Source organism: Melanostigma gelatinosum (genome assembly GCF_949748355.1).
Source record: "Melanostigma gelatinosum genome assembly, chromosome: 12".
In the NCBI taxonomy this organism is placed as follows: domain Eukaryota; kingdom Metazoa; phylum Chordata; class Actinopteri; order Perciformes; family Zoarcidae; genus Melanostigma; species Melanostigma gelatinosum.
Window position 1 is genome coordinate 13,406,845 of NC_136645.1, and position 18,524 is coordinate 13,425,368.

At 41.7% G+C, this 18,524-nt stretch overlaps 2 protein-coding genes across 2 annotated transcripts; both read left to right on the forward strand.

Annotated features, from left to right (window-relative positions):
- Positions 1-317: 317 nt before the first annotated feature.
- On the forward strand, positions 318-9,011 carry LOC306785724 (uncharacterized protein; the record flags this gene model as incomplete). The annotated part of the gene is made up of 3 exons (XM_079280180.1): positions 318-707; positions 4,011-5,260; positions 9,000-9,011. Exons 1-3 carry the CDS (start codon positions 515-517, stop codon positions 9,009-9,011), a joined length of 1,455 nt encoding a protein of 484 aa, XP_079136306.1. The 5' UTR covers positions 318-514.
- A 991-nt stretch (positions 9,012-10,002) lies between these two features.
- Positions 10,003-16,651, forward strand: LOC306785725 (uncharacterized protein; the record flags this gene model as incomplete). Its single annotated transcript, XM_079280181.1, has 3 exons — positions 10,003-10,392; positions 13,797-14,630; positions 16,581-16,651. The coding sequence occupies exons 1-3, from the start codon at positions 10,200-10,202 to the stop codon at positions 16,649-16,651; spliced, it is 1,098 nt and encodes a 365-aa protein (XP_079136307.1). The 5' UTR covers positions 10,003-10,199.
- Positions 16,652-18,524: the final 1,873 nt, after the last annotated feature.

Here is an 18,524-nt window from a genome sequence, read left to right on the forward strand (position 1 = left end):
TAATGTTTAAATTGCACCAGATTAGGCCCAACACTTTCTCTGCAGGGGTGGCTAATGTCTGCAATATTTGAACATCATAAGTGAGAGATATTTCTGTTGATAAATAAATAAAAAGTAGCCTGAAAAATCAGCTTGCTCAGTCGCAGCATCAGCTGCAGCATTTCCTGTTGAAATGGGATCAGAAGCGTTTGTGTTTAAATGATAACTGTCATAAAGTCATGATGTTACACACTCCGGTCCAGTAGGTGGCGCCTTAAACATTGGTTTGTAGTCCGCCATTAAAGTGAAAGAAGAAGAAGAAGAAGAGGAAGAAGGAGAAGGAGGAGAGGAAGAAGAGGACGAGGACTAATCTCGTGGTAGCCTATAAAGCTATTGAAGTTAGCTTAGCATGCTACCTGGAAACAGACGGACGGGGACGGAAGTGACCAACACAGCGCTAGTCAGAGTTTAATGAGAGTAAACGGTGTTTTTAACGGAGTTCGTCTGGAGGACAACTTTCTGTGGTTTAGTGAAAATGTCTAAAGTAGAAAAGTTGAGATCTTTAATCAACCAGCGACTAACTGCGGCTGATGAAGAGATATTTGGTCTGTTTGACAGAACGATAGCAGAGTACGAGGAGAAACTCTCTCGTTCAAAAGAGGCGAATAAGCGACAACGGGAACTTCTGGACGCTGTTCTCAACCCGGAAATCCGGATACAAAGAGCACGTATGTTCACTTTATTTAACACTGTTCATGCTCCGGCTGATAACTTGTAATGTAGTTTGGAGTGAGACTCTGTTGCAATTCGTCGTTTTCTTCTTCTCCTGATTTAATACCTGCAAACGTGTCGCTTTTCGGCGAAATAAGCCGTTTTGAATCAAATATATATCATCCACGTGAGTGTAGATCCGTAGAGTGTTTATTTTGGGGGGGTGGTCAACTGGCCAGCCAGCCAGTGTTTCTCAGATTGGAGTGAGAAAATGTGATGTCGTGATCTTCGCAATAAAACATATTTGATGCGACGTGTCGAGTCTTGGCCAATCAGCGTTAAGATGTCTACACCGTCGTCATTTCCCTCCGTTGACGCTTAAATTCCGTTACTGTTCAGATTTGTTGTAGTGATGGGAATTACGGCTCTTTTGGCTCGAGCCAGCTCATTCAGCTCCAAATGGCTCTTCAGATTTTTTGGTGCTTAAATTAATTTATTACCAACAATAATGTAAAATGATGCACAATATGAATTACTAATGTAAAAAAACATGCACTATATCAAATGTTTATTCTATAAATACACTTATTTATACGCTACTGAGTGATAAAAAAATTTAAATTAGAAAGTGCAAAAACAAACTATTTTAAACTTTTAGCTTTTTAATACTTAACAAATTTAAAGTGAAACAACATACAGAAGCTTACAGAATCACACAACAAAATATAAATTAAAATGTGTAAAACAAAAAGAAAAAAAAATCAGCATCCAGAGTTTTGTCCTTCAGTGAAGATTTACATTGAGAAAGACCAAGTGCCTCAGCTTTGAGGGGCTGATCCTGTTTCTTCTCTCCGTTATTATCTGTGTGTAACTCCCGCCCCTCCCCCCTCTGCTCAGCGGAGGCACAGAGACGACACCACACACATTGACCAATCAAATGCAGCTTGAGAGAGAGAGAGAAACAAAAAAACAAAGCGGCTCCCAATCAGGAGCTGGCTCCCGTCGTTCACGTCAAAGAGCCGGCTCTCAGATGTGTCGTTCGCGACCGACACATCACTAATTTGTTGGGTTAAGTTAACGTCCACTGCATGCGGAACTTTATCAACGGCTAACGCTCATCATTATCAAGATTTAGGAGGAAAACGTAACGTGATGAAACATGAATCACCCTCCGTGTTCCGGTTCAGTCCATGCGGTCACTCATTAACGTTAAACCGGAACACCGGCGGTTCTGGTTGCAGTTTTTTTTTGTTTAACTCAAAGTAGAATGGGGTGATTTCGTGGTGATAATAACTTGAAACATGAGGCCCAGATACTGATGAGATGATGAGGTCAGAGAGCTTCAGGAAGAGGATGTTGTGTGTGTAGCGCAGCTTGACGCAGGGCTGAGATGTGAGTGGAGCTGGGCCTGGATAAAGGTGGAGGTCTAAACAGACGTGAAGAGAGAGCAGTACAGCTTCCCGCTGTCAGTGTTTTAAATGCATTGATAAGGCAGGGTATGCTAACTGCAGCCTCTGCTCCAATGAGATGAAGTACAGCAACAAGGGCTCACGTGCCCTCTCATCACACTGTTCACTGTAATGACCACAGCCAGTGTACTTCCGGTCCCAACTGTCCCACGTGCAGTTGCTCCCAAAGGCCCTGAAGTAATGAGAGTGTTAAGGAGCCTGAACCTTCATGATTTCAATAATTGAACCGGATTGAATGCATATTAATTGTAAATAGAAGATAGGCCACAATTCTAACGGCTTTACAGTAACAGTGGAAGTTAATATTCAGCCATACAGTAACGGGGTAAAATGAAAACGAATCACTTTATTTTGTATAGGCGATGGTTCTCGCTACTGTAGAAATATGCTTGCGGTATTTACAGGCATTAAACGTATACGTATTGTGAGGAATTTAAGTTTTAAAGCGCTCCTAGCGATGGATATTATGTGTTGCAATATGTTTACTTGTAGAAGGTTTAAACTAAAGGGAGAGTTACTGAATTTGTTGAGCACTGTGAGAGAAACCAGAGAATTTATGACACCGCCATAAAGTCAGAGAGAGGGGGATGTTGCTGAAGAGTTTCTGAGCACAGCCTTCAAGAAGGGGGGTGAATTGGTGAAGGAAGTGGCAGACTGAAGTCCGACTGGTTCAGCCAATCACTGAGCTGATCTATGGGCTAAGGAATGTGTAATATGAGACATTTCAGAGACTTTGGAGGGACAAAGAAACTGTGAATCCCCGGAGATAATCAGACCTCATCTGGACCATGAGGCGGACACACCAGTCTGTCGTGTGGTGTGGATGGGGCCTCTATTTCATGAAATATTACTGCTGATAGTGTAATTCAGTTTGTAACTGCATTTTCTTTTGTTAGTATATTAAATTCCTTTTGATTTAAACTTCAACCAGCTGATTCGGCCCTGCTTAATGATGGAAGAAAGAGAGCAGGGGGGGGGGAGCTGCCTCTTCTCCTCTGCATGCTTCTTCTCCTCTGGAACAAGGAGGGGGGCTTTTTCCTTCACCTTTTGTTTGAGACATTTTGAAGTGTATGTTCGTGTTCATTTGCAATAGTGTTGCGTGTGTCATAGAGCAAAGGTTTGAATCTCCGGGTGAGGCACTCACGCGCTCCCCGTACAAAGAGGTAGCTCTGACACGCAGGTGGTAGCTTAAAACTTATAACTAGTTGTGTTGTGAATCGGGTTAGTCGGTGGGATATTGTGCAGCAACCTGCAGGAACAGCACCTTCCCCATCCCTGAGACTCCAGGACTCCCACACACAATGTGGCCCAACCCTGGCTTGTGTGTGGGTGAAGATAATGCGTCCCTGTGCTGGACAAGTTCAAATAAAGTATAAAGATACAGGGCTCACAAAACACTGAGAGGAGAGATGCGTATACGGAGCCCTGACTTTGTGTCTGTTGCTAGGGCTACTTAATCAATTCTTGTGTTTTGTGAAACCATAGATCTGTTTTTTATGCTTTGATGCTTGACTTAATAAAGTGTTAATACTTGTAGATCGTCTACCGTCTCCCCCCCCCCCCCCCCCCCCACCTCTTTCACCTCTTATGAGTTTGCAGGTATGCTGATTTGTTCTCTCAGCTTCTAGATGACAGGAGATATTTCAACTTAAAGTACAAGTTTGTTCTCTTTGATAACACCACATGGATTTGGCAGCTTAAAATGGTTCATATGTTCATGGTCACATAAGTTGATTACATTATTGTATTATCTGGTTCTAGTGATACTCTGGAAGTGTATGTCCAGGAGACTCGTTGCTCAATTCTAAAATGTCTTTGTAACCCCTCTGTGTGTTTACTGTTTTCCTGCAGATGTCCAGCAGCTGTTGTTGGTTAAAGAAGAGGTTCCCTCTGAGCAGCAGGAGTGGAGCTCCAGTCTGGACCAGGAGGACCCAGAGCCCTCACACATTAAAGAAGAACAGGAGGAACTCTGCACCAGTCAGGAAGGAGAGCAGCTTCAAGGTCTGGAGGAGGCTGATGTCAAGTTCTCATTCACGCCTGTGAAGAGTGAAGATGAAGAAGAGGAAGCTCAGTCCTCACAGCTTCATCAAAGACAAACTAAACAGATGGGAACAGAAGCTGATGGAGAAGACTGTGGAGGACCAGAACCAGACAGGAACTTGGATCCAGATAGACATCCAGAACCAGATACTGATGAGAAGACTGGAGAGTCTTCTGACACTGATGAGGGTGGTGATGGGAAGAAGACCAGAGAACCTCAGTCAGGTTTAAACTATGTGAAACCTGATGAAGTCCGTGTCAGTGATTCAAGATGTAGCGCTGGTGAAAAACATTTTAGATGCTCTGAGTGTGAGAAAACATTTGGCAAGAGTGGAACTCTGAAGATACACATGAGAACCCACACAGGAGAAAAGCCTTTCAGCTGCTCAGTCTGTAAGAAATCTTTTAACGATCGTTCAAATTTACAGAAACACATGAGAACCCACACAGGAGAAAAACCTTTCAGCTGCTCAGTCTGTAAGAAATCTTTTAAACATCGTTCACATTTACAGAGCCACATGAGAACCCACACAGGAGAAAAGCCTTTCAGCTGCTCAGTCTGTAAGAAATCTTTTAACCGGCGTGCAACTTTAAAGAGACACATGAGAACCCACACAGGAGAAAAACCTTTCAGCTGCTCAGTCTGTAAGAAATCTTTTAACCATCATTCAAATTTACAGAAACACATGAGAACCCACACAGGAGAAAAGCCTTTCAGCTGCTCAGTCTGTAAGAAATCTTTTAACGAGCGTTCAAAATTACAGATACACATGAGAACCCACACAGGAGAAAAACCTTTCAGCTGCTCAGTCTGTAAGAACTCTTTTAACGATCGTTCAAATTTACAGAAACACATGAGAACCCACACAGGAGAAAAACCTTTCAGCTGCTCAGTCTGTAAGAAATCTTTTAAACATCGTTCACATTTACAGAGCCACATGAGAACCCACACAGGAGAAAAACCTTTCAGCTGCTCAGTCTGTAAGAAATCTTTTAACAGGCGTTCAACTTTACAGAAACACATGAGAACCCACACAGGAGAAAAACCTTTCAGCTGCTCAGTCTGTAAGAAATCTTTTAACAGGCGTTCAAATTTACAGAGACACATGAGAACCCACACAGGAGAAAAGCCTTTCAGCTGCTCAGTCTGTAAGAAATCTTTTAACGAGCGTTCAAAATTACAGATACACATGAGAACCCACACAGGAGAAAAACCTTTCAGCTGCTCAGTCTGTAAGAAATCTTTTAGCCATCGTTCATATTTACAGAGCCACATGAGAACCCACACAGGAGAAAAACCTTTCAGCTGCTCAGTCTGTAAGAACTCTTTTAACCATCGTTCAACTTTACAGAGACACATGAGAACCCACACAGGAGAAAAACCTTTCAGCTGCTCAGTCTGTAAGAAATCTTTTAACGATCGTTCACATTTACAGACACACATGAGAACCCACACAGGAGAAAAGCCTTTCAGCTGATCAGTTTGCTGTAATAGATTTGTGCGCAACAGAGATCTGAAGGTACACATGAATACCCACACAGGAAACAATCCCCTTTAGCTGTTCTGGTTGCAGTAAAGTTTCCGTTTGTGATAAAAGCTTTCAGCATGAGTCACCTCTGAAGTTACACATGATTAACTGCGGTTCAACTCCACTGATTTCAATTCAAAAAGTTATTCACTGAATGAGCGCCAACTGTACAGTTTGAAATAGTTTTGATGTTTATATTGATGATTGATTTGATGGTAATGTCAGTTTAAGACGATGGTTTTACCTGCATCTGTGCACAGTATATTGTATTCAAATGATTTCATCAATAAAAAGTAAAAGGTTTGTGTATTTCACTGGTTCATACAGTTGTACATGGCACACTTTGTTCGTCAGGATTAAATCCATCAGTGACTGGAGTGTGACTCAATAGTTCTTTATCTTACTTGGCAGTTTGCACTCTTTGCTGCTGCCATTACTGGTATAGAATTGTCATCTTTTCTGACACAAACTCAAAAAGGATGAAAAGGTCCTGAGATTAAGCAATCTACACATTCTTTGGAGTCACAAACCAACAACATCCTGATCTGGATCTATAGTTCCTTCCAGTTGATCAACAGGCCGACACATTCCTGAATGTGTTCACAACTTGTCGATACTTTTTTAGATTGCCGGTGGCTTTTCTTGATCGTACCATCATCTTATCCTAATCGTTGTGCTCCCCAGGCCTCTTGTTCATGTGTATGAGCACTTTTACCAGCTCAACTTTAGGTAACCATGAAACAGGCCCCAGCTTTGACTTTATCACACAGCTCCAACACAATATATCAGGATTGGTGCAGCATCAAAGGGGTTGGACCTGCTCACACCCGGCCCTCATACATTGTGTTACATAATGCTGTTTGGAAAATACTAAATGCTAAAAATAGTGCGGAATGAAAGAAATCTATAGAGATTAAAACAATAAATAAAATGTCAGTGAATCAAAAGACATCAAGCTAAGTGATGCAGATCAATCAAAGAAAAACAACTCACTTTTTTACGAGGGAGAAGACAATAGCTCAATCATAGAGTTGGAAATATGTCTTTAATAGTAAATACACACGTTTTATGTCACTCTCACACGGAGCCATCTAAAAATACATATTACAGGGAGGAACTGAGACAGAGCTCCAGTATTTATCCCACTATGACTACGTCCTCCTCAGTGAACTCATAGAAGGGAACCTCCAGCTTTAGAGGAGCAGGTCCCTTTCTTATCCTTCCTGAAGCATCGTAGTGGGAGCCATGGCACGGACAGTAGTAGCCTCCGAAGTCTCCGGCGTTGGCGATGGGCACACAACCCAGATGGGTGCACACACCGAGGACGATGATCCAGCGGGGGTTAATCACTCTATCCTTGTCATGCTGTGTGTTTGTGTGTGCAATCATAATTCCACATGTTTGAAACCCTTTTCCCCTGTAGGCGGTGCTGTCGGAGGCCTTCTGGGCTGCTGGCTGACCAGTGGACAGTTCAAACCGCTGCCTCAGATCATCATGGAGCTCAGTTCTCAGCAGCAGCAGCAGCTTGATGGTAGTCTTCTGGCCGTGCTGGGAGACATTCAGTGGACAGATTTGGCTCAGCTAACTGCTCTAGTGATGGCCAACGCCACCCTGAAGCAGCAGCTGACGGCGACCCTTCTCGGGTACATCTCCAAGGAGCTCCAGGCGCAGGTGCACTACGTGGATTAGTGTCTGTGGAAGAACTGGGATACTCTGACTCAGGGGCCCACATGCTCAGAAGGTCTTTTGAAAAGAATGTGAACTGTTTGTATGTGTCGTGGCAAAATGAGGAGATGAGATGGCAAACGGGTTGCAATCCAGCGGGTAGTGTTTTAATAAGATCAAGCCAACATCAACAAGTTCAGTATATTGAAAACGACTCCCAATGCACTGCTTTTCACAGATCACTCTTATAGTCAAAATTCACGCCCCCTTTTGCTACGTTCCACCAATCAAAGCAGTCTGTTGAATCAAGGGTCAGGACACATCTGGACTCGTAATTAGGGCATGTTCTTATTTTGTTCTGGGCACACAGAACACAGCTCCATGTACGGAAATGTTTTGGTACACTTGAGAGATGAATTACTTTTTTGCCTGGCCCTGATAGTCATTTCCCAAAAACGATGCTGAGAACCAGAATAATACGTTATGTAACTTTTGCCTGTGAGCCCACACTTGTGTTCAGTTCAATTCAAGTTCAATTCAAAGTTCAATTCAAATTTATATGATGATTTTCTTCGACACATCCCTCCTCTGAGGGTTTCTTAACCCTCAACCTAACTTCATAGAACTTTTGTCAATTGGTGAAACTGTAACCTAAAGTTTTGATCCCTTACTGCATTGCAACAACACAAGTGATCTATGCAAATTACATGTGCTTGATTATATACCAATACAGTAACAATACAATACAGAACATTTGAGTTCGTAAGATAATTCAAATAACATCATTCAATGCTAAGATTCACTTTCATATGAGGGCGAAAAAACCCACAGGTTGTATTACAGGAAAAACTCCCTTATGGTCCTTTCCCGCCAATCGACCACCTTCTTGGTATGAAGTGAATCTGTTCTTGCTTACAAACATGTATTAACTGATACATCACACATTTAATTTCTGCAAAATATTGAACAATATATCAGTGTTCATTAGATGCAACGTCTGTGATAAAACTATATGCGATAATACTTGTGCACTGATTATTATAGATCATGACTATGTCTATTTGTGAATGTAGAAATATCTGATTGCAATACATTCAAATTTATAGTGAAACGGTTTGGACAGATGATAAAACATGTGACGTAGTGTTTTTTGGACATGTGTACTTTCAACAAAGTTCAGGCTCTCGTATTTATGGTGAGTTGCCTCCTAGTCCTGTTCCCTCCATGTCCTCTGAGTCCTCCAGATAGTCCGGAATGGGAAACAGGTCCGGAAACAGGTCCGGTCGTCCAACCACCATTTGAGTGAACTGGGCCTTTGTCCCTCGCTCAATCGTCATCATGTTCATCATCTGAGCCAGTTGGAGATTTGCCATGACACCCATCTGTTTGTCCATGCTCCTCTGGCACTGTCTCCTCAGGATGGGTACGATGCAACATGGCAATAGAAAAGCCACAATTAAAACTATTAATGCGCTAATGTCTGTTTTTAGCAATACAGACCCCTTATTTTCCCAAAATTGAGTCTAACCAATCCCATGACCACCCCCCTGCCAGCATTCTCCCCAAGCTCTTGCCTCAAACCCCGAATTTTTCTCCATTTCAACAGTATATTCAGTAAAGCATTTCACAACACATTCCATACATGTCGGCTATGTCTGATGTTTGTTTGCTTAACAAATGAAGAGTGGGAATGGTCATAGTTGTGTTTTCACAACTTTGGTCTCGTGGTATTGGGTTTTCATATCATACCGGTCTCCCAATGAACGAAGGACTAATGTTAGCCTGTGGGAACCAGGACACTCGGGTTACTTTACAGTACACAGTAGTATTGCCTACGTCAACCCTTCTTTTGTCTGACGCAAATCCACCACTGGCACCACTGGCAAAACATTCAATTAAAAACTAATTCAAATACTGTATTTAAATGATCTAATATCGAGGGCCAGCTCATCACATCATCATGTTCTCACAAGAATTAAATTTTGTGTAAAAGAGATTAAATGTTCAAAATATCTATACTAATTGTATTTAAGTGGTGTTATTATTTGCTTTGATGATACATCAAGATTGATATGACCAGCTAAAGAAAGTATAAGATTTAATATCTTATTAAATTTCCTTTTTAACTTTAAAAACTCGACAAAATGTGGATCTACCTTTACAATATATCACATCTTCCCCCTTTTGCCAAGTTATCACTGCTGTGGGCTAATTTAGCTTAACAATAGAATAATTCATGTGAAAGTTGTCTGGGCTCATAATACATTTTAATAATAATCCATTATCCATTAATAATGTTTAAATTGCACCAGATTAGGCCCAACACTTTCTCTGCAGGGGTGGCTAATGTCTGCAATATTTGAACATCATAAGTGAGAGATATTTCTGTTGATAAATAAATAAAAAGTAGCCTGAAAAATCAGCTTGCTCAGTCGCAGCATCAGCTGCAGCATTTCCTGTTGAAATGGGATCAGAAGCGTTTGTGTTTAAATGATAACTGTCATAAAGTCATGATGTTACACACTCCGGTCCAGTAGGTGGCGCCTTAAACATTGGTTTGTAGTCCGCCATTAAAGTGAAAGAAGAAGAAGAAGAAGAGGAAGAAGGAGAAGGAGGAGAGGAAGAAGAGGACGAGGACTAATCTCGTGGTAGCCTATAAAGCTATTGAAGTTAGCTTAGCATGCTACCTGGAAACAGACGGACGGGGACGGAAGTGACCAACACAGCGCTAGTCAGAGTTTAATGAGAGTAAACGGTGTTTTTAACGGAGTTCGTCTGGAGGACAACTTTCTGTGGTTTAGTGAAAATGTCTAAAGTAGAAATGTTGAGATCTTTAATCAACCAGCGACTAACTGCGGCTGATGAAGAGATATTTGGTCTGTTTGAAAGAACGATAGCAGAGTACGAGGAGAAACTCTCTCGTTCAAAAGAGGCGAATAAGCGACAACGGGAACTTCTGGACGCTGTTCTCAACCCGGAAATCCGGATACAAAGAGCACGTAGGTTCACTTTATTTAACACTGTTCATGCTCCGGCTGATAACTTGTAATGTAGTTTGGAGTGAGACTCTGTTGCAATTCGTCGTTTTCTTCTTCTCCTGATTTAATACCTGCAAACGTGTCGCTTTTCGGCGAAATAAGCCGTTTTGAATCAAATATATATCATCCACGTGAGTGTAGATCCGTAGAGTGTTTATTTTGGGGGGGTGGTCAACTGGCCAGCCAGCCAGTGTTTCTCAGATTGGAGTGAGAAAATGTGATGTCGTGATCTTCGCAATAAAACATATTTGATGCGACGTGTCGAGTCTTGGCCAATCAGCGTTAAGATGTCTACACCGTCGTCATTTCCCTCCGTTGACGCTTAAATTCCGTTACTGTTCAGATTTGTTGTAGTGATGGGAATTACGGCTCTTTTGGCTCGAGCCAGCTCTTTCAGCTCCAAATGGCTCTTCAGATTTTTTGGTGCTTAAATTAATTTATTACCAACAATAATGTAAAATGATGCACAATATGAATTACTAATGTAAAAAAACATGCACTATATCAAATGTTTATTCTATAAATACACTTATTTATACGCTACTGAGTGATAAAAAAATTTAAATTAGAAAGTGCAAAAACAAACTATTTTAAACTTTTAGCTTTTTAATACTTAACAAATTTAAAGTGAAACAACATACAGAAGCTTACAGAATCACACAACAAAATATAAATTAAAATGTGTAAAACAAAAATAAAAAAAAATCAGCATCCAGAGTTTTGTCCTTCAGTGAAGATTTACATTGAGAAAGACCAAGTGCCTCAGCTTTGAGGGGCTGATCCTGTTTCTTCTCTCCGTAATTATCTGCCCTGTTTTGGAGAAGATTTCACTTCCAGAATCGAATCTGCTGAAGGGTTCCCAGCAAGCACCCTGTTTGTGTGCTTGCTGTGTGTGTAACTCCCGCCCCTCCCCCCTCTGCTCAGCGGAGGCACAGAGACGACACCACACACATTGACCAATCAAATGCAGCTTGAGAGAGAGAGAGAAACAAAAAAACAAAGCGGCTCCCAATCAGGAGCTGGCTCCCGTCGTTCACGTCAAAGAGCCGGCTCTCAGATGTGTCGTTCGCGACCGACACATCACTAATTTGTTGGGTTAAGTTAACGTCCACTGCATGCGGAACTTTGTCAACGGCTAACGCTCATCATTATCAAGATTTAGGAGGAAAACGTAACGTGATGAAACATGAATCACCCTCCGTGTTCCGGTTCAGTCCATGCGGTCACTCATTAACGTTAAACCGGAACACCGGCGGTTCTGGTTGCAGTTTTTTTTTGTTGAACTCAAAGTAGAATGGGGTGATTTCGTGGTGATAATAACTTGAAACATGAGGCCCACATACTGATGAGATGATGAGGTCAGAGAGCTTCAGGAAGAGGATGTTGTGTGTGTAGCGCAGCTTGACGCAGGGCTGAGATGTGAGTGGAGCTGGGCCTGGATAAAGGTGGAGGTCTAAACAGACGTGAAGAGAGAGCAGTACAGCTTCCGGCTGTCAGTGTTTTAAATGCATTGATAAGGCAGGGTATGCTAACTGCAGCCTCTGCTCCAATGAGATGAAGTACAGCAACAAGGGCTCACGTGCCCTCTCATCACACTGTTCACTGTAATGACCACAGCCAGTGTACTTCCGGTCCCAACTGTCCCACGTGCAGTTGCTCCCAAAGGCCCTGAAGTAATGAGAGAGAGCGTTAAGGAGCCCGAACCTTCATGATTTCAATCATCGAACCGGATTGAATGCATATTAATTGTAAATAGAAGATAGGCCACAATTCTAACGGCTTTACAGTAACAGTGGAAGTTAATATTAAGCCATACAGTAACAGGGTTAAATGAAAACGAATCACTTCATTTTGTATAGGCGATGGTTCTCGCTACTGTAGAAATATGCTTGCGGTATTTACAGGCATTAAACGTATACGTATTGTGAGGAATTTAAGTTTTAAAGCGCTCCTAGCGATGGATATAATGTGTTACAATATGTTTACTTGTAGAAGGTTTAAACTAAAGGGAGAGTTACTGAATTTGTTGAGCACTGTGAGAGAAACCAGAGAATTTATGACACCGCCATAAAGTCAGAGAGAGGGGGATGTTGCTGAAGAGTTTCTGAGCACAGCCTTCAAGAAGGGGGGTGAATTGGTGAAGGAAGTGGCAGACTGAAGTCCGACTGGTTCAGCCAATCACTGAGCTGATCTATGGGCTAAGGAATGTGTAATATGAGACATTTCAGAGACTTTGGAGGGACAAAGAAACTGTGAATCCCCGGAGATAATCAGACCTCATCTGGACCATGAGGCGGACACACCAGTCTGTCGTGTGGTGTGGATGGGGCCTCTATTTCATGAAATATTACTGCTGATAGTGTAATTCAGTTTGTAACTGCATTTTCTTTTGTTAGTATATTAAATTCCTTTTGATTTAAACTTCAACCTGCTGATTCGGCCCTGCTTAATGATGGAAGAAAGAGAGCAGGGCGGGGGGGAGCTGCCTCTTCTCCTCTGCATGCTTCTTCTCCTCTGGAACAAGGAGGGGGGCTTTTTCCTTTACCTTTTGTTTGAGACATTTTGAACATAACAGTATTGCGTGCGTGTGTGTGTGCTCATTTGCAATAGTGTTGCGTGTGTCATAGAGCAAAGGTTTGAATCTCCGGGTGAGGCACTCACGCGCTCCCCGTACAAAGAGGGAGCTCTGACACGCAGGTGGTAGCTTAAAACTTATAACTAGTTGTGTTGTGAATCGGTTAGTCGGTGGGATATTGTGTAGCAACCTGCAGGAACAGCACCTTCCCCATCCCTGAGACTCCAGGACTCCCACACACAATGTGGCCCAACCCTGGCTTGTGTGTGGGTGAAGATAATGCGTCCCTGTGCTGGACAAGTTCAAATAAAGTATAAAGATACAGGGCTCACAAAACACTGAGAGGAGAGGTGCGTATACGGAGCCCTGACTTTGTGTCTGTTGCTAGGGCTACTTAATCAATTCTTGTGTTTTGTGAAACCATAGATCTGTTTTTTATGCTTTGATGCTTGACTTAATAAAGTGTTAATACTGGTAGATCGTCTACCGTCCCCCCCCCCCCCCCCCCACCTCTTTCACCTCTTATGAGTTTGCAGGTATGCTGATTTGTTCTCTCAGCTTCTAGATGACAGGAGATATTTCAACTTAAAGTACAAGTTTGTTCTCTTTGATAACACCACATGGATTTGGCAGCTTAAAATGGTTCATATGTTCATGGTCACATAAGTTGATTACATTATTGTATTATCTGGTTCTAGTGATACTCTGGAAGTGTATGTCCAGGAGACTATTTGCTCAATTCTAAAATGTCTTTGTAACCCCTCTGTGTGTGTTTACTGTTTTCCTGCAGACGTCCAGCAGCTGTTGTTGGTTAAAGAAGAGGTTCCCTCTGAGCAGCAGGAGTGGAGCTCCAGTCTGGACCAGGAGGACCCAGAGCCCTCACACATTAAAGAAGAACAGGAGGAACTCCGCACCAGTCAGGAAGGAGAGCAGCTTCAAGGTCTGGAGGAGGCTGATGTCAAGTTCTCATTGACTCCTGTGAAGAGTGAAGATGAAGAAGAGGAAGCTCAGTCCTCACAGCTTCATCAAAGACAAACTAAACAGATGAGAACAGAAGCTGATGGAGAAGACTGTGGAGGACCAGAACCAGACAGGAACTTGGATCCAGATAGACATCCAGAACCAGATACTGATGAGAAGACTGGAGAGTCTTCTGACACTGATGAGGGTGGTGATGGGAAGAAGACCAGAGGACCTCAGTCAGGTTTAAACTATGTGAAACCTGATGAAGTCCGTGTCAGTGATTCAAGATGTAGCGCTGGTGAAAAACATTTTAGATGCTCCGAGTGTGAGAAAACATTTGGCAGGAGTGGAACTCTGAACAGACACATGAGAACCCACACAGGAGAAAAACCTTTCAGCTGCTCAGTCTGTAAGAAATCTTATAAACATCGTTCAACTTTACAGAACCACATGAGAACCCACACAGGAGCAAAACCTTTCAGCTGCTCAGTCTGTAAGAAATCTTTTAACCAGCGTTCAACTTTACAGAACCACATGAGAACCCACACAGGAGAAAAACCTTTCAGCTGCTCAGTCTGTAAGAAATCTTTTAACAGGCGTTCAACTTTACAGATACACATGAGAACCCACACAGGAGAAAAACCTTTCAGCTGCTCAGTCTGTAAGAAATCTTTTAACGATCGTTCACATTTACAGATACACATGAGAACCCACACAGGAGAAAAGCCTTTCAGCTGCTCAGTCTGTCAGAAATCTTTTAACCTGCGTTCAACTTTACAGAGACACATGAGAACCCACACAGGAGAAAAACCTTTCAGCTGCTCAGTCTGTAAGAAATCTTTTAACCAGCGTTCAACTTTACAGAAACACATGAGAACCCACACAGGAGAAAAACCTTTCAGCTGCTCAGTCTGTAAGAAATCTTTTAACAGGCGTTCAACTTTACAGAAACACATGAGAACCCACACAGGAGCAAAACCTTTCAGCTGCTCAGTCTGTAAGAAATCTTTTAACGATCGTTCAAATTTACAGACCCACATGAGAACCCACACAGGAGAAAAACCTTTCAGCTGCTCAGTCTGTAAGAAATCTTTTAACCAGAGTTCACATTTACAGACACACATGAGAACCCACACAGGAGAAAAGCCTTTCAGCTGATCAGTTTGCTGTAATAGATTTGTGTGCAACAGAGATCTAAAGGTACACATGAATACCCACACAGGAAACAATCCCCTTTAGCTGTTCTGGTTGCAGTAAAGTTTCCGTTTGTGATAAAAGCTTTCAGCACGAGTCACCTCTGAAGTTACACATGATTAACTGCGGTTCAACTACACTGATTTCAATTCAAAAAGTTATTCACTGAATGAGCGCCAACTGTACAGTTTGAAATAGTTTTGATGATTATATTGATTGATTTGATGGTAATGTCAGTTTAAGACGATGGTTTTACCTGCATCTGTGCACAGTATATTGTATTCAAATGATTTCATCAATAAAAAGTAGAAGGTTTGTGTATTTCACTGGTTCATACAGTTGTACATAGCACACTTTGTTCGTCAGCATTAAATCCATCAGTGACTGGAGTGTGACTCAATAGTTCTTTATCTTACTTGGCAGTTTGCACTCTTTGCTGCTGCCATTGCTGGTATAGAATTGTCATCTTGTCTGACACAAACTCAAAAAGGATGAAAAGGTCCTGAGATAAAGCAATCTACACATTCTTTGGAGTCACAAACCAACAACATCCTTATCTGGATCTATAGTTCCTTCCAGTTGTTCAACAGGCCGACACATTCCTGAATGTGTTCACAACTTGTCGATACTTTTTTAGATTGCCGGTGGCTTTTCTTGATCGTACCATCATCTTATCCTAATCATTGTGCTCCCCAGGCCTCTTGTTCATGTGTATGAGGACTTTTACCAGCTCAACTTTAGGTAACCATGAAACAGGCCCCAGCTTTGACTTTATCACACAGCTCCAACACAATATATCAGGATTGGTGCGGCAGCAAAGGGGTTGGACCTGATCACACCCGGCCCTCATACATTGTGTTCCATAATGCTGTTTGGAAAATACTAAATGCTAAAAATAGTGCGGAATGAAAGAAATCTATAGAGATTAAAACAACAAATAAAATGTCAGTGAATCAAAAGACATCAAGCTAGTGATGCAGATCAATCAAAGAAAAACAACTCACTTTTTTACGAGGGAAAAGACAATAGCTCAATCATAGAGTTGGAAATATGTCTTCAACAGTAAATACACACGTTTTATGTCACTCTCACACGGAGCAATCTAAAAATACATATTACAGGGAGGAACTGAGACAGAGCTCCAGTATTTATCCCACTATGACTACGTCCTCCTCAGTGAACTCATAGAAGGGAACCTCCAGCTTTAGAGGAGCAGGTCCCTTTCTTATCCTTCCTGAAGCATCGTAGTGGGAGCCATGGCACGGACAGTAGTAGCCTCCGAAGTCTCCGGCGTTGGCGATGGGCACACAACCCAGATGGGTGCACACACCGAGGACGAAGATCCAGCGGGGGTTCATCACTCTATCCTTGTCATGCTGTGTTTGAAAGAAGTGTAGTGTCAACTTGACTCTACCAGACGGCAGCAGGGTGAACTGGGCTCTGCGCAGTCACCTCAGCTCACAGATATCACTGATGCTCAGGAGGTAGGGGGATGTTCTGGGTGGGTTCAACCTACTGCGGAGCCCTCCTGTCCTGGGCTGTGCACAAACAAGCCAATTTGTAATGGTTCCTGTCAGGATGCTTCTTCTCTGTAAAAGTTGACACGGCATGGTACGTTTGCTTTCTTAAATCACCGTTTCTGAGCCAAGATGGATGTGAGATGACCATGACAGGTTCCTTGTGACGCTACTTCCCAGGAAATATAAAACCTTTCACTTGCTGCACCTCAGCTTCATTGATGTAAACAGGGGTGTGTGTCTTTACAAAAATTTAGATTGAAGCAACAAAATCTTAACCCATTGTTTGTCCTTATGTCTTCAACTGTGAGCTTTTCAGAATTTGTGTGTGTAAGTTATTTTCTTACAATGCACCCAGTCAGTCAACACATATGTATTTTTCATATGTCCTGGCATTGGATTATTCATTCCTCACATGCTTACACTTTTCGGAAAATGTATTTTTCGTTCAATGAACTCCATTCAAAAGTTAGGAGGAAGTTTTGAAGTCAGGTAGCCTACAGAACCTTAGGCTATGACACATCATTTTCACTACATTTTGACCATAGGCAGACGAGTGGACACCATCAATCCTGTGTCTGTGGGTAACTCAGAATTAATGAAGATTAACCAGCCCTGCCACTCCTTTAGACACGGCCCTGCTAGGTAGTCATTTTTTGCAATGAAAGATGAAAAACCACACCATACACTGCTTTTTTTGTTACGAGTTCTTCTTTTTCTGACAATGGCACTGACAATATTAACATCACTGTTGACATTTAATATTAATACAAAGAACAGAAATGTACAACGTTTGGTTTAACTGACCATTTTGTCCGTCCCCTTATCTCTAGATTGAAAAATACATTGGTATGTAACCTGTACAGTTTGATGTGAGAAATACACCTGAATAATGCTCTTGAACAACATACGTAATATTTCAAACTTAGCATAGAAACACACACTACCATATCCTGTCATTTCGGTTAAATTTCTGAGTCGTATCACACTTGATATAAAAATACGTTACATTGAATGTCTTCACATTAGTCACAATAGCTTCCAGGCACCAAAGATATTTTTGTGGCTCCAATAAGGAACAGAAAAATAATACTTGACATCAATAAAATCTCACACATTCTCCAGACACTTTCACAGAAAAAATACTTCCAGCTTTCAACAACACTGAGATCCTTTTCCAGGAATATAAAAGGATCAGAATGTTCCAAACACCAAAAAATATCATAATGGCGGATTTCTTCTCTAAATGCATTTATAAATCATTGGCAACAAACTAGAACCAAAACACTTTACAAGACTATATTATTTCTTTCTGTTCAATACAATGGAATTTGGGTTTCCAATCTGAACGTAAAAATAACACCTAATTAAAAATAAGTCAGTCTTAAGAGACCTTTTTCAACAAACAACATTTATCTTTTTTTCATTAATAAAACAAAACAGTATGTTCAAAGCTTCCTGAGTTGAATACTCTGTTTATAATAAATAGGATGCATGATAAGCTGATTTTATCATTAGAAAGTTTAAAACAGAACAATATTTTCCTATTCAATTCCTTATTTTTGTTGCGGTGACATTCAGAACCCCCAACCATTCCAATGGATGGATAAAAAAATAATCCTTAGTAAATGCTACAACTCTTTGAATAAGTAATGTAACATCCCATGTTTACTTTAAAAGCCTTGTATTTAACATCCTGAACAGCAGCAAACAACTGCATGAAGGGCTAAAAATGTCTGAGAGAGAGATCTCAAACACTTTTTGACAGAGGGACAGCCCTAAGCCCCATCAAGGCGGCAAAGTTCGGTCACATTCGTATTTATACCATTTCCACTTGCAGTGTC